At 51.0% G+C, this 15,987-nt stretch overlaps 1 protein-coding gene across 1 annotated transcript in view; it reads right to left on the reverse strand.

The window, feature by feature from the left end:
- Positions 1-1,174: 1,174 nt before the first annotated feature.
- The window catches only part of ZNF783 (zinc finger protein 783), a 42,287-nt gene continuing 27,474 nt past the window's right edge, over positions 1,175-15,987 (reverse strand). The window contains exons 5-7 of the mRNA XM_064289567.1: positions 7,850-7,978; positions 6,741-6,851; positions 1,175-3,199 (exon numbers count right to left, since the gene is read on the reverse strand). Coding sequence (XP_064145637.1) covers positions 2,331-3,199; positions 6,741-6,851; positions 7,850-7,978 — 1,109 coding nt within the window. The 3' untranslated portion in view covers positions 1,175-2,330. The remainder of the gene's footprint in view (positions 3,200-6,740; positions 6,852-7,849; positions 7,979-15,987) is intronic.

Below are 15,987 nucleotides of genomic sequence, written 5' to 3' on the forward strand. Positions count from 1 at the left end.
GACAGGGACAGGCAGATAGGGACGGGCAGACAGGGACAGGCAGGTAGGGACGGGCTGGCAGGGACAGGCAGACGGACGGGCTGGCAGGGACAGGCAGACAGGGACGGGCTGGCAGGGACAGGCAGATAGGCACGGACTGACAGGGACAGGCAGACAGAGACGGGCTGACAGGGACAGGCAGATAGGCACGGACTGACAGGGACAGGCAGGTAGGGACGGGCTGGCAGGGACAGGCAGACGGACGGGCTGGCAGGGACAGGCAGATAGGCACGGACTGACAGGGACGGGCTGACAGGGACAGGCAGATAGGCACGGGCTGACAGGGACAGGCAGATAGGGACGGGCTGACAGGGACCAGCAGCTAGGAACCGGCGGACACGGACTTGCAGGAGGGGAGGAGGGGCTTCGTCTGTGGTCTGACGCAGGCCCCGCCCCTTCCGCCGGCTTCCTGCGCCCCCGGCACCGCCCCGCGCTAGGACCCAGCTCCCCAGGGGGAAAGCCCCGCCTCCGGCCCGCGGCCCTGCCCCCGGAGGAGTATCCCCATCGGCGGCCTGGAAAGCTCTCCGCTGCCCTCGGCCGCCCCCCACGCCCTCGCCCCCGGGCCCCTAGCAACGCCCCCACGGCCCCGAGCCCGGCTCCCCATTAGCGGCCCTGGAGGCCCCGCCCCTCATGGCCTGCCGTGCGCGCACGCGCCGACTGCCCCAGGTTTATGGAGTCCGTGCGTCTCCCTGGAGGCTGCCGAGGCCACGTGGTCCGGGCCCCGCCCCTTACGGGCTGCCGTGCACGCACGCGCAGACTGCTCCACGTTTACTTCCCGGGTCCGTCTCACTGGAGGCCGCCGAGGCCACGTGCTACGGGCCTCGCTCCTTACGGGCTGCCGTGCACGCACGCGCAGACTCCCCCACGTTTACTTCCGGGGTCCGTCTCCCTGGAGGCCGCCGAGGCCACGTGGTCCGAGCCCCCCCCCCGTCCGGAGCTGGCTCCGCGAAGAAGCGCTGCGGACGCCCCGCCGGGCGGTGGGAATGGGGGCCCGAGGGCGCAGCGTCGGCGCCCCAGGAGAGCCTGAGCGCCGTCGACAGATGGCCGGCCACCCGCAGCCCCCCGGTCGGGTGACTTAGGCAGCAGCGCTGTCCTCGAGGCTCCGGTGCAGCCGGCGCTCCTGAAGTCCCACGGCTTTGGTAAGATTGTGACCCAGGGAAATACCGGTGGGAAGGCCTCCCCTCACTCCCGAAGACCGTCTTCCCGAGGGTCTCTAACTGAGGGCCTCACTTTGTGCGCACACCCCAAGCCCACTGTGTCCCTGACCACCCTGAGAAAACCCTGAGGGGAGGTAGGAATCACTGGGACGCTTTTCCCTCGGACAGGTGAGGGGAGGCGGGGGTGAGTCGAAGATCCACGGAGATCTCCCAGCCCTAACTCCACCCAGAGCCCTCTGCCGGCAAGTTGGCCCAGAGCTGGAGCAGACACCTCCCACCACACACGCAGACACACACAGAGATACACACGGATACACACAGATACACCTGCAGACACACAGACACACACAGATACACACGCACACACAGACACGTGCACACACACAGACACACGAGACAAGGCGCACGCACACACAGACACACACACACACACCCCAGAGCCCGGTCGATTGACTAGCCTCTCCCGACCACCGGCTTCCATTCCTGGACTCCCTCCACACCCCCACTAAGGTGAGTTACCGGGTGCAGTGGACGGACTGCATTCACCCGTTAACACTGAGATCCCTGGGAGGGTCATTCATTCTGGGCTTTAGCCCCCGTCCCAACTGACAACCAGACAAACAGTGGATGGGAACACTCTTTGGGGAAAGGACTAGGATCCCCGAGAAGCGCCTTGTTTCCAGGGCCGGGCTGAGGACCCACCAGCTGTCCAGACTTGCTCCTCTCTCAGCTCCTGCCCCTCGGAGCTCCTGGGCCCCTTTGCTATACACACAGCACTTACAAAAGCACAAGAAAAGTTTTATTAAGAGGAAATAAAGTTTCCAAATAACGAAGTAGAAAAATTCAATCTCAGTGCCTTCTCTCCGGCCGTCTGTCCACTTACAGCTTCTCACGTTGGCTCATGTGCAAGACCTTTGTGCACAAAATCAAAACCGCAGGCCCCAGTGTCTCTGCCTCACGCCGGGGAGCCTCAATCTGGCCCTGGTGACCGACTGTGGTGCCTGAGCGCCCACCAAAAACCGGCCTCTCTTAAGCCTTGGGACCCTTATGCGTCAGGAATGTGGGAAGAGCAACAAAGCGTGACCAACCTAGGAAACCGAGGCATCTGGTCATACTCGCCCAGAAAAAACACTCTCACTCTCCCGAGGCCCAGGCGTCAGGCGGGGAAGGCACTGCCCTCTGCTCCTGGGGCGGGGGGCGGCCCTCCTCCCGGCGCCTGGGCCTGGGGCGGGGCGGGCCCGCCTGGTCCCGGGCGTGCGTCTGCAAGTGCACGGCCAGGTGGTGATTGCGGTTGAACGTGCGGCCGCACTGCGGGCACCGGTAGGGCCGCTCGCCCGTGTGGATGCGCTGGTGGCGGAAGAGGTCGGAGGGCCGGCGGAAGGCCTTACCGCAGTAGGAGCAGGCGGGCCAGCCCTGGCTGTCGCCCGTGTGCAGGCGCTGGTGCAGCAGCAGGCTCTTCCGCTGCTGGAAGGAGCGCAGGCACTCGCTGCAGTGGTACACCTTGGCCGCCGCGGCGCCCAGCCTCCGTCTCCCCAGGGCCCGGTCCGCCGCGTCGCGCGCCGCGGGCTCGCCGGGCAGCCAGCGGATGACCGGGCCGGGCACCACCACCTCGCCCGGCTCCAGCGCGGGCTGGGCGTCCCCCCAGCCAGGGGGCAGGCCGCCGTGGGGGACGCCGGGGTCCTCCTCCGAGTGGGTCCGCTGGTGGATGGTCAGGTTGATCTTCAAGCGGAAGCTCTGCCCGCAGTCCGGGCAGGGGAAAGCCCGCTGCTGGCGGCGAGGGAGGATGCGCAGTGGCTCCCCAGAGGCCCCAGGAGGGCCAAAGGTCCCTGGCCTCACCCTTGGCACACCCCTGCTGTGATGCCGGCTGGGGCCCCCGGCTCTGTCTCTGGGCCCTTTGGGGGCCCCACACTCGGCCTGGCCCGATGACTCGCCCAGGAAGAGCCGCTCTTGGGTCAGCTTATCCTCGGATTGGGCTTCGGTCTTGATGACTGCGCGGCCCCCACCTGGTGAAAAATGGCCACTGAGCCCACATGTATGCTGGGACCCCACCGGGCCGCCTGATCGCCTGCACCAGGCTCTCGGGGCACCCGCTCCTACTCCTGCCTCTAACTTCCTGGGGATCCCCTCCTCCAAATGCCCACTGCTCAGGGGTTGGGTCTTCCTCCTCCAAGTGCCCACGCACACGGGGTGGGGTGGGGGGGCCTGCCAACTAGGCACCAGGCCCTCTGCTGTCACCTAATCCTGCTTGTTATCCCACGGACTAACAGGCCATTCAGATGGTCTGTTCCTGAAGGCCAAGCTACAGACACTGGAGGGAGAGCAAGCTGCAAGGCCAGGAACTAGGGAGCTAAGGCCAGGTTCAGACAGCAGGAGCAGACAGAGGTGGGGGGTCATGAAAGGGGACAGAGAGGCTCAAAGGGGCCCTGGACAATGAGACACTGGCCAGCTTGATGGTTAGCTGTGATCTATGAACAGCTGTAAGCTCTGGGGGCCAGAAGCCATCCAGACTACAGAACCTCGTGGTGTGGGGACCTGCTCCACTCAAATACCTGTTGAGTACCCACTTTCTTGTGGTGGGGTGGGCCTGGGCCAGGAGAAGGCAGGCAGAGGTGGCCGGGGTGCTCACCCGAGGCCTCGGCACACAGCCACCAAGGTCCCTAAAACAAGGAAGGAAGGTCCCACCCCTGGTCCTATTTGGAATACTGGATATTCTCCCAAATCCCCAAACTGTTCTCTGGGCGTCTCCTGAAAGCCTTTCGGAGCATGTCGGCCCCTGCACCCTCCTCTCTGGTTTCCTGGCAACCCTGCACGCTCCTCCCTGCTCTCCGGGTACCCCAGCATCCTCCTCCCTGCTCTCCGGGTACCCCAGCATCCTCCTCCTCACTCTCCTGGTACCCTGCATCCTCCTCCCCGCTCTCCTGGTACCCCAGCACCCTCCTCCCTGCTCTCCTGGTACCCCAGCACCCTCCTCCCTGCTCTCCTGGTACCCCAGCACCCTCCCTGCTCTCCTGGTACCCCAGCACCCTCCTCTCTGCTTTCCTGGTACCCCAGCACCCTCCTCCCTGCACTCCTGGTACCCAAGCATCCTCCTTCCTGCTCTCTGGTACCATGCACCTTCCTCCCTGCTCTCCTGGTATGCTGAACCCTCCTCCCTGCTCTCCTGGTAACCTGCACCCTCCTCCCTGTTCTCCTGGTACCCCAGCACCCTCCTCCCTGCTCTCCTGGTAACCTGCACCCTCCTCCCTGCTCTCTTGGTACCCTGCACCTTCCTCCCTGCTCTCTGGTACCCTGAACCCTCCTCCCTGCTCTCTGGTACCCTGCACCTTCCTCTCCGCTCTCCTGGTACCTTGCACCCTCCTCTCTGCTCTCCTGGTACCCTGCACCCTCCTCCCTGCCCTCCTGGTACCCTGCACCCTCCTCTCTGCTCTCCTGGTACCCTGCACCCTCCTTCCTGCTCTCCTGGTACCCTGCACCCTCTTCTCTGCTCTCCTGGTACCCTGCACCCTCCTCCCTGCTCTCCTGGTACCCTGCACCCTCCTCCCTGCTCTCCTGGTACCCTGCACCTTCCTCCCTGCTCTCTGGTACCCTGAACCCTCCTCCCTGCTCTCTGGTACCCTGCACCCTCCTCCCTGCTCTCCTGGTACCCTGCACCCTCCTCCCTGCTCTCCTGGTACCCTGCACCCTCCTCTCTGCTCTCCTGGTACCCTGCACCCTCCTCCCTGCTCTCCTGGTACCCTGCACCCTCCTCCCTGCTCTCCTGGTACCCTGCACCCTCCTCCCTGCTCTCCTGGTAACCTGCACCCTCCTCCCTGCTCTCTTGGTACCCTGCACCTTCCTCCCTGCTCTCTGGTACCCTGAACCCTCCTCCCTGCTCTCTGGTACCCTGCACCCTCCTCCCTGCTCTCCTGGTACCCTGCACCCTCCTCCCTGCTCTCCTGGTACCCTGCACCCTCCTCCCTGCTCTCCTGGTACCCTGCACCCTCCTCCCTGCTCTCCTGGTACCCTGCACCCTCCTCCCTGCTCTCCTGGTACCCTGCACCCTCCTCCCTGCTCTCCTGGTAACCTGCACCCTCCTCCCTGCTCTCTTGGTACCCTGCACCTTCCTCCCTGCTCTCTGGTACCCTGAACCCTCCTCCCTACTCTCTGGTACCCTGCACCCTCCTCCCTGCTCTCCTGGTACTCTGCACCCTCCTCTCTGCTCTCCTGGTACTCTGCACCCTCCTCTCTGCTCTCCTGGCACCCCCACAGTCATAGATTGAATTGTGTGCCCAAAAATATCTGTCAGCTTAGCTAGGTCATGATTCCCAGTGTTGTATGATTCTCTACCATTCTGTAATCTGATGCGATTTTCCTGTGTTGTAAATCCCATCACTATGATAAGATGGATTAACAGCAGTTCTACTGATGAGATCTACAAGATTAGATAATGTCTTAAGCCAATCTCTTTTGAGATATAAAAGAGAGAAGTGAGCAGAGAGACAAGGGGACCTCATACCACCAAGAAAGCAGCGTCAGGAGCAGAGCGCGTCCTTTGGACCTGAGGTTCCTGCGCTGAGATGCTCCCAGATCAAGGGAAGACTGATGACAAGGACCTTCCTCCAGAGCTGACAGAGAGAGAAAGCCTTCCCCTGGAGCCAGCGCCCTGAATTCGGACTTCTAACCTACTAGACTGTGAGAAAATAAATTTCTCTTTGTTAAAGCCATCGACTTGTGGTATTTCTGTTACAGCAGCACTAGATAACTAAGACACCCACTTCGGCTGTTGCCCTGTGGTCTGCTCTGCAGCCAACCCCTGCCCCTTGCCCCCTGCCCTCTGCACATTTCTGATGGAATTCTCTAGCCCTCTGGGAGCAACTTCCAAGGCCCAAGCCCATGTAACTACCATCCTGCTGAAGGAGGAAGTTAAATCAGGGCCAGGGCTGCTGTGAGGAGGAGCCACTGAACTGCTGACACCCCCCACCCCTGGGCAGGTCTCCACCGCCCAGCGCCTTGGTTCTCTGATGTCTACCACTGACCCAGTGACCCTCATGCACAACTCATGATAAGAACTTCATTTCTGTTAGAAATGGCCTGACCATTTTTTAACTTATCTTGTAGCTCCAGAACCATTTGGATCTACGGGGGGTCACCTACACTTCTCGGTAACAACTGACTGCATTTCAGTGGATATAGTGGTATTCTTGAACTTTGGGGTGTATCTGAGCCCCAGACTCACCTGCCTCCACCACCCACCAAGCCCAGACAGGTAGCAGGACAGAACTAGGGTGGAAGCCCTGTCCTAAGGCCAGAATGGCAGTGATGGCTCCCTGTTCCCTGCTGATCAGGGGTGAGCCTGGTACTACCAGGGGAGCACAGGCCCCAGCCTACCACACTCGAGCTGTGAGATGCAGGGGCCTGAGACGAGGCTGGCAGCAGAGAGGGTGGGTCAATGCTGAGCCCCATCTCAGCCATCCCTACCCCCAGGCCAGTTCTGGGATCTGCCCCACCCGCCAGAGGGCTCCCAGAGCCTATGTGGCTCTGCTATGGGGCTGCCTCTCCACTCACCTGGCCCCATGTCAGGCAAGGTCTCGCTAGGAGAGGAGGTGCGCGACTCCTCACCAGAAGAGTTTTCCTCTTGTTTAATCGAGGACAAGACGTGGGTGCTGGCTGGAGGCTCTGTGGGAGAGAGTGCTGTTGGGCCTTTCCCTAGCCCTGGATAGTGCGGGGGATGGGGGTAGCACCTGCCCCTCCCTAGCAAGCCCTGGACACATGCAGGCACCTGCCAGGGAAAAACATCCCAGGGCCTGTCTAGGGGCTGCAGTGCCCACTCAGCAGCCTCCACTCAGTGGGAAGAAGGAGCTGTGAAGGCCTCACCCCACTCTGATGAAGGCAGTGTGACCATGGGCCCTCAGCACCCGACTGTCATGCTCACGGTCCCCCAGAGACAGAGGGCTGGGAGGCCTGGCTGGGCACAGTGACAAGGTCCAGAGATGGGACAGGAATGCTGCCTTCCTTCTAAGAAGGTCCCAGCACTCCTGCTCCAGGGGCATGGCCCAAACCTACACCCTGGCTGGGGAAGGAGAACCCTGTGAAGGGGGTCATATCTCCTCCACCTTAGGGAGCTCATAAACAAGTAGAGGAGGACCAGCCATGGGAAGCAGGGGACATCCGGCCAGCAGGGGACGTCAGCCGGGGACAGCAGCAGAGGCTGGGCCAGCAGGGCACGCAGGCTTGAGACAGAAAACAGACTCTTCAAACTATGTGCCCAGTGTTACGTGAAATGCCCTCTGGGCTAGGTCCCATTTTTGTAACAGAAATTGTCTTCAAATTAAGACAGAAAATACTGGAAGGAGGACGAAAGCCACAAAGTCTCTGGTAGGTCTTCAGAAAGAGTGTATTTCCTCAAGAACCGCAATGCTGGTACAATGCCAGGCATGTGACCCAGGTCACCCCATTTACTGTAACTGTCATACAACCTGAGGCACAGCCACAGCCAGACTGGGGTGCCCTGCCGCAGCCTCGCATGCCCTTCTTCAAGGCCTGCCCCAGGCCCTCCCAGGAAGCCTGGCCAGCCCAGCCCAGCTCTGTTGCCGCCCCAAGCTCTAGAGCTCTTACTCGCACCCAAGACTCCGACCAGGGATGGGATGGCTGCCACCTCTGCTGTCCTCACTCACCAGTGCTCAGCCCAAGAGGTGTCGCTCTTGCTTCCAAGGCCCACTGGTGCCCCGGTGTCTGCCCTGCTCCTGGCTCCTCCTGGGCCGGGCTGGCTGGTCCAGGCACGTGCTCTGGGTCTGGAGTGAGGCCTGGGGACAAAGACCAGGAACACTGAGGACCACACAGAGGGCTGCAGGTGGCCAGGAGATGCCCCTTGGAGTCCCCACCAGAACACCCTATGGGGTCAGCTAGAGGCAGAGACTGGGGCCCTGGGGCATGGGACCAAGCTCAGGATCTGTGGACATTACAGGCCGCTAGTGACGGGACTCTGGCCTGAGGCCTCCTGTCCAAGAGACACTAGACAGGTCATGACACAGCAGGGACACCTAGCTCAGAACAGCCAACAGTGGCTCTCAAACCCAGGCCCTCTCCTAGGCTAGCAAGGAGAACCCTCAAGATTCTGATCAGCAGTTCTAGGTGGGGCCTAAAAGTACATATTTTCATGTCAAAAGAGACAAACAGTTCACAGAGTAAGAAAAAATATCTCTTAAGTGTACAAAAAGACAGTCAACCACACTCAGGAGAGAAGCCATTAAAACTACACTGAAACACCGCTTTTCACTTCTTACACTGACAGAAGTCCTGTAAGTTGGATAGCGTTCTCTGTTGGCAACGCTGTGGGGAGGTGTTCTGTGCAGTGCTCACGGAGCACAAAATGACACCAGCCTGAGGGAGAGGAACTTGGTGCTGTCTTGCCAAATGACATATTCACATACCTGTTGATCCAGCAGTCCAACTTCTACGAATCTACCCCAAAGTGACTTAAGTACTTAGAATCTAGTGACTTAGAACCTATGATGTGACTTATGTACAAAGTAGTCATTGCAGCATTATTTATAGCAACAAAATATTGGGAATAACCTAAATGTCCACCAAGGGGGACTAGTGAAATAAACTATGGTATGTCACACCATGGAGCACTATGCACCCACAGAAAGACGTAAGGCAGGCCTCCACATACCGACAAGAAGCAATCTCCAGACAGCACTCAGTTATAGGGGTGGGGTACATAAATGTATCTGTGTGTTTACTTATATTTTCAAAAAGAAACAGCAGAAGTATAAATAAAAATGGTTATCTAGGGAGGAGGGGTTAAGGATGGTAATGAAATTTCTCTGAATATATCCTGATAAATAATTTTGACTTTGTAAACATAAAATATTTTACATATGCAAAAAGTTAAATCAGAAAGAAAAAAGAAATCTACAAAGATTTGAAAATAAACTGAAGCAAATGAACTTAACTGCATACCACACTGGTGAAAATAATTATTTCAAGTAACTTTAAAAGGCATTTTGTGTCTAAGTCCTGGGTAGAATATTAGCTCAGGGGAATAACACATTGTAATATATGCACCTAACATCAGAGCCCCCAAAGCAGAGGACAAAACGAGCTGCAAAGAGAGACCTGGGGAAGATGGTGGCATGAGCAGGTCCAGATCCTGACCCTCCTACACAAGCACTGAAAGAAGCAACTGGAAATCTGTGCCAAACCCTATAAGAACCCTGAAGGAGTCAGTGAAGGTTGCAAACAATGAGCTGCGAACAGAAGCAAGCTCAAAGCAAATTTTAAACGATAGGAAAATCTCTTTTTTCACTGTCCTGCCCTCCTCCTCCCAGTGTGGCAGCCAGATGGCTACAGTGGTGCCCCAGCTGTCCACAGCTCTCCTGTGCACAAAAAAAAAAAAGGGTCCTGATCTCAGGATTGGAAGTAAACAGGACTGATCTTACTGGCGGACTGATCAGTGTATGTGCTGCCGGAGGGGAGAGGCATGAAGGACTGAAATCTGTGTCGGCCTGAACTGGAGTTCTTACAGGGTGAGCAGGGAGCAGCGAGGCAAGACTGAAGGCTGAGCCCACCTAAGAGTTTCTTGCAGAAGTAAGTGCTTTTAAAACACCATGTTTACATGGGAATTGAGAAAGCTAACACACTAATATTCCAATGTCCAGGCTTCATCAAAAATCACAAGGGACAAAAAGAAACTGAAAAATAATAGCCCATTCAAAAGAATAAGAAAAAGCAGGTCTTCAAACTGGTCCATTTTGGTTCAAACCCTTGCTGAGATTTCATATTTCTAACAAGTTCCCTGTGAGAATTTGCATTTCTAACAAGTACCCAAGGAGTTATACATAAGAATCACCTGGAGATCTTGTTAAAATGTGGATTCTGATTCAGTATATCTGGGCTGGAAATACAGATTCTCAGCAGGGAACTTGCTAAAAATTCAAATTCTCAGCAGAGGTTTGAACCAGAACAAACCAGTTTGAAAGCCTAGACAAAAGGTGAGAAATCATTTCCATGGAAGCCTGGAAAATGGACAGATTAGAAGATTTTAAGACAACAGTATTAAACATCCTCAAAGAACTAAAGGAAAACATGTACAAAAAACTAAAAGAAACCAGGAAAACAATACATGAATAAGACAAGAATATAAATAAAGATATAGCCAAAAAAACCCAAACTCATTACTGTTGCATCGATTCTGACTCATAGCGACCCTATAGGATAGAGTAGAACTTGCTCCATAGAGTTTCCAAGGAGTGCCTGGTGGATTTGAACTGCCAACCTTTTGGCACCTTTTGGCACTTAACCAGTATGCTACCAGGGTTTCCAGTAAAGATATAAAAAAAAATAAAGATATACACACTATAAAAAGAAGGCAAACAAATACTGGAGCTGGAAGATACAATAACTGAAACGATGAATTCAACAAAAGGATTCAACAGCAGATTTGGACTGGCAGAAGAAACAACCAGTGAACTAGAGGATAAGGTCAAGCAAGTATTGAGTCTGAAGAACTGTAAGAGAGAATAATCAAGACTGCTGAGCACAGCATACTGGAAATGTGGGCCACCATCAAGCAAACTAAACTATGCACCATGGGAATCTCAGAAGGAGAGAGAGGAAAGGACAGAAGGAATATCTGAAGAAATAACGGCAGAAAACTTTCCAAAGCTGACAGAGGACATAAATCTAAAAATCCATGAAGCTGAACAAACTCCAAGCAGAATAAACCCCAAAAGATCCACATCGAAACACATTATTATCAAGTTCTCAAAAACTAGAGATAAAGAGAGAATCTTGAAAGGAGCAAGAGAGAAACAAACTGTCACATATAAAGGATTACCAATAAAATTAATTACCTCTGAAAACTTGGAGGCCACAAAGCAGTGAAAACATGTTATCTAAAGTGCTGAAAGAAAAGAATTGGCAACCAAGGATACTACATCTGATAAAGAATTTCCTTAGATTTTCTTCTAGCCCAAAAAGGAGGCATATGTGCGATAGCTCACAATTGTTGCACATGGATAAATTCCACTGGACAAGTTGAACAAGCTGTAACCAAAACCCAAGAGCAAGCACACTGGTTATACCAAGTAGAATCTCATCCCAACTGGGAATTTGATCTGTTTAGCTGGCTCCCTACTGATGTAGGGTCTTGGATGTGTTCTTTAATCCAAACAATTATAATTTTAATCATGATTGTTGTTTTCTATGGAATGATCAAATATATTACAGATTATTTTCAGGGCGTTTGTAATCAATCCACCAACATTCATTCCCTCCACAGAATAATGCTTCTAGAAGATACTTCTTTTGCCTCTGATAGCAAAAATAATCGAGCTGTGGGGCCTTGACAGCTGATGACATTTCTCAAACACACTGTTATTCCATTAGTCAGTCTGGTTAACATTGCCTGGAGCCTTAGCTATGGCATGGTGAAGACTCAGAAATTAAGAGGCCATCATCAGACACTGGTCAGCGAAAGTCCATGCAGAAGAAGGCCCATGGGAAGGCAAAATGAAGTGTCAGTAACTTGATCAAATTCTTTCTTTGAAGGTCTTGATCAAAAGGGTGAATTGTTAAAAGAAATAAAAATGGAGTCATGTGGTTGACAAAATGGCATCAGCAGTAAAGTGGACCATGACCCTAAGACTTGTCTTTATAGAAACTTAAGCCTAGCTTTCCTGTAAATCAGGCCACTTTCATTGACCAATGAGACCCTAACAGCATTTCTACCCTCCTTGACCAATGAAACCTGACAGTGCTTCAACAGTAAACTGCATAAGCCAATCAGAAATAACTTCTTTTGTTTCTGCATTTTGTGAATAAAAAGCCAGTCACTGCTGATACTGAGCAGAGTGCTTTTCCACTTTTGGTTTGGTACTGCCCAATTTGCAAACCGTCTGCTTGAATAAACTCATCTTCTAGATTTAAAAAAAGCAACACTACATCAGGCAAAAATGTCCTTCAAGAATAACAGCAAAATTAAGATATTCACAGATAAATAAAAGCTGAGGGAGTCTGTTATGAGTAGACCTGCCCTATAAAAAATGCTAAAAGGAGTCCTTCAGACGGAAAAGGAGAATACTAGATAGTAACCTGAAGTCATGCAAATATAAGGATCAGTTTTAAGATATTTTTGGTTCGTAATTCTAGTTATGTCCTACATGCTTCATAAGGACAATCACACCATTACTGAGCACGACACATACCTCTGAATAATGACGTAACAGAGGATGACAACATAAATGAGAGAAGAGAGAAGTGGTATCAATAGAGTTTTTGTATGTTACAGAAGTTAAGCGGGTATCAATTTAAACTAGGTTGTTATAAAAGTAAAATGTTAAATGTAATCCTCATGGTAGCTACAGAGAAAATGGCTTTAAAATGTACACAAAAGGAAGTGAAAAAGGAAACAAGATAATGCACTATAAGAAATCAACTAAACACAAGTGTTGGCAGTATCAGAGGAAATGAGGGACAAAGAAGGTATAAGACACACACACACGCAAATAATAAAATGGTAGAAGTAAGTCCTTCTTTATGGATAATTACCTTAAATGAAAAATAATTAAACTCTCTGTGATCATTAAGGTTGTGTATCAGCTTGGCTGGGCCATGATTCTCAGTGGTTTGGCAGTTATGATGTAGTCTGGCAGTTGTATTATGATGTAATCATCTCTATAATGAGATCTGATATGGTCACTTTCATGATGGGATCTGCTGTGAGTAGTCAATCAGTTGAAAGGGAGCTTCCCTGGGGGTGCAGCCTGCATTCAATACAGGTGGACTTTCTGGCAAAGTTCACAGACTTCTGCTTGCTCTGGATCCTGCAGCTGGCTCCTGTTCATCTGACCTCCGGTTCTTGGGACCTGAGCTAGCAGCTGACCTGCTGATCTTGGGTTCGCCAGCCCCTGCAGCTACGTGAATCAGGAGAAGCCTCCAGCCTGACCCACGGACTTGGGAGTCTCCAGCCTCTACAACCACATGATTCCTTGATATAGGTCTCTCTTCTCTCTCTCTCTGGTTTTGCTTCTCTAGAGAACCAGCCTAAGAAACTCTCAAATCAAAAGGCAGAGAGTAGCACGATGGATAAAAAACCATGATTCATCTACATTCTGTGTACAAGAAACACATCTCAGGCACACAGACACAAATAGGATGAAAGTGAAAGGATGGAAAAAAATATTCCATGCAAATAATAACCAAAAGATATCTGGGGTGGCTATGTTAATATCAGACAAAATAGACTTTAAAGTAAAAATCTGTTATAAGAGGCAAAGAAGGACATTATATAATAATAAAAGGATCGATTCATCAAGATCTAACCATTACCTTGTACATTGCTGGTGGGGATGCAAATGGGACAGCTGTTTTGGAAAACATTGTGGCAGTTCCTAAAGAAAACTAAAAATAGAACTATAATATGACCAGCAATTCCACTCCTAAGCTGTCATGGATTGAATTGTGTCCCCCTCAAAATATCTGTCAACTTGGCTAGATCATGATTCCCTTGTATGACTGCATGATTGTCCACCATTTTATGTGATTTTTCATATGTTGTAAGTCCTAACACTATGATATGATAAGATGGATTAGCGGCAGTTATGTCGATAAGGTCTACAAGACTAAACAGTGTCTTAAGCCAATCTCTTTTGAGGTATAAAAGACAGAAACGAGCAGAGAGACACGGGGACCTCATGCCACCAAGAAAGCCGCATTGGGAGCAGAGCGCATCCTTTGGACCTGAGGTTCCTATGCTGAGATGCTCCCAGACCAAGGGAAGACTGATGACAAAGACCTTCCTCCAGAGCCAGGGCCCTGAATTCAGACTTCTAGCCTACTGGACTGTGAGAGAACAAACTTCTCTTTGCTAAAGCCATCCACTTGTGGTATGTCTGTTATAGCAGCACTAGATGACTAAGACATAAGTATATACCCAAAAGACTTGAAAGCAGAGACTCAGAGACTTGTATACCAACGTTCAGTGTAGCACTATTCACAATAGCCAAAAGGTGGAAACAACCTAAATGCCCATCAAAAGATGAATGAATAAACTAAATGTGGTACATACATACAATGGAATACTACTCAGCAACTAGGAGAAATGAAATCTTCATATATGCTACAGTATAAATGGAGATTGAAGACATTATGTTGAACAAAATAAGTCAGTCACAAAAGGAGAAATATTATATGACCTCGCCTATAATACAGGGAGGGGAAAGGGACGGTTAATGGTGATAGAAAAAACACATTGATTAAGGGTAGGGCTGCACAGCCAATTACTGTAATTGCTGTCAGCAAGTTGTAGATATGTAAAAAGTTGAACTGGCAAACGTTGTATGATAGATATATTTACAACAACAACAAAGAAAAAAGAGTAGCTGCTGAAGTTGCTTATGTACAACTAAAAACCTCACAGGATTTGGTTCCTTGGTTTGGAGGTTTAGGATTATAGTTTCATGGGACATTCCAGTTAACTGGCCTAATGTGTTTAACGCTTCTGTTCTTCCTCCTAGTTCACTGTGTGGTGCCTGGGGTCTTAAAAGCTTGCAAGAGGCCCTCCAAGGCAGGACAATTGGAAGAAGGAGAGTCAGGAACAGGAGTAGAATATGGAATATGTGTTTAGTTGCCTCCATGAACAACTGTCTCCTTTGCTGTGAGACCAGAAAAACTGAATGGTGCCCAGCTACCACTACTGAACATTTTGACCAAGATTCTACAGAAGAATCCTGATCAAAAAGGGTAAAGTGCAGAAAAGAATTTTAAATTCTCATGCACTCCAGACTTTCTGGAGCCAAGGGGGCTGGATGAACTTCTGAAACTACTGCCTTGGGATAATCTTTAAAACTTAAACCAAAAAAATTCCCTGAAGTCTTCTTAAAACCAAACAATAAAAACAATAGTTTAGCTTAACTAGTAAAAAATGTCTGCCTTGAGCATTATGCTCTTTAAGAACTATCTATATGGGGTCAAAGTGACAACAGCACCTCAAAAGATCATACAGGAACTTTAGAGGGCAGTGAGTTTGTTAATGGAGGAGGAACAACTCAGAAAATGAAAGTGAGAATGGCTGCACAACTCGAAGCATGTAATCAATATCCCTGAATGGCACATGCATAAACGGTTGAATTGGTTTATGTTTTGCTGTGTATATCTCAAAAACAACAAAATAAAAAAATTTAAAAAGATCTATCCGTTATAAATATATATGCACCTAACACCAGAACCCCCAAAGCATATGGAGCAAACACCAATAGAATTACACAAAGAAATAGATAATTTTACAATAATAGTTAAAGACTTCAATATGCCACTTTTAGTAATACACAGAACATCTAGAAAGAAGATAAATAAAGAAATATGAACCATGTTTCATACCAACTAGAGTCCCTGGGTGGTGCAAATGGTTAACGCAGTCAGCTGCTAACCAAAAGGTTGCAGGTTTGAGTGTACTGAAAGGCCTCGTGATCTACTTCTGAAAAATCAGCCACTGAAAACTTTATGGAGCACAGTTCTACTCTGACACACACAGATTTGCCATGAGCCAGAATCTACTTGACGGCACCTGGTGGTTGGTGATGGTGGTATAAACGAACTAGACCTAACGGACATGCGTAGAACACTCCACCCAACAAGAGCACAATACACATTCTTCTCTAGTGCACATGGATCATTCTCCAGGAAAGACCACATATTAGGCCACAAAACAATTCTCAATAAATTAAAAAAAAAGTTGAAATCAGAGAAAGTATCTTCTCCAACCACAATGGAAAGAAACTAGAAATTAACAACAGGAGGAAAACTGGAA

Source organism: Loxodonta africana, chromosome 8 (genome assembly GCF_030014295.1).
Source record: "Loxodonta africana isolate mLoxAfr1 chromosome 8, mLoxAfr1.hap2, whole genome shotgun sequence".
NCBI classification, from domain to species: domain Eukaryota; kingdom Metazoa; phylum Chordata; class Mammalia; order Proboscidea; family Elephantidae; genus Loxodonta; species Loxodonta africana.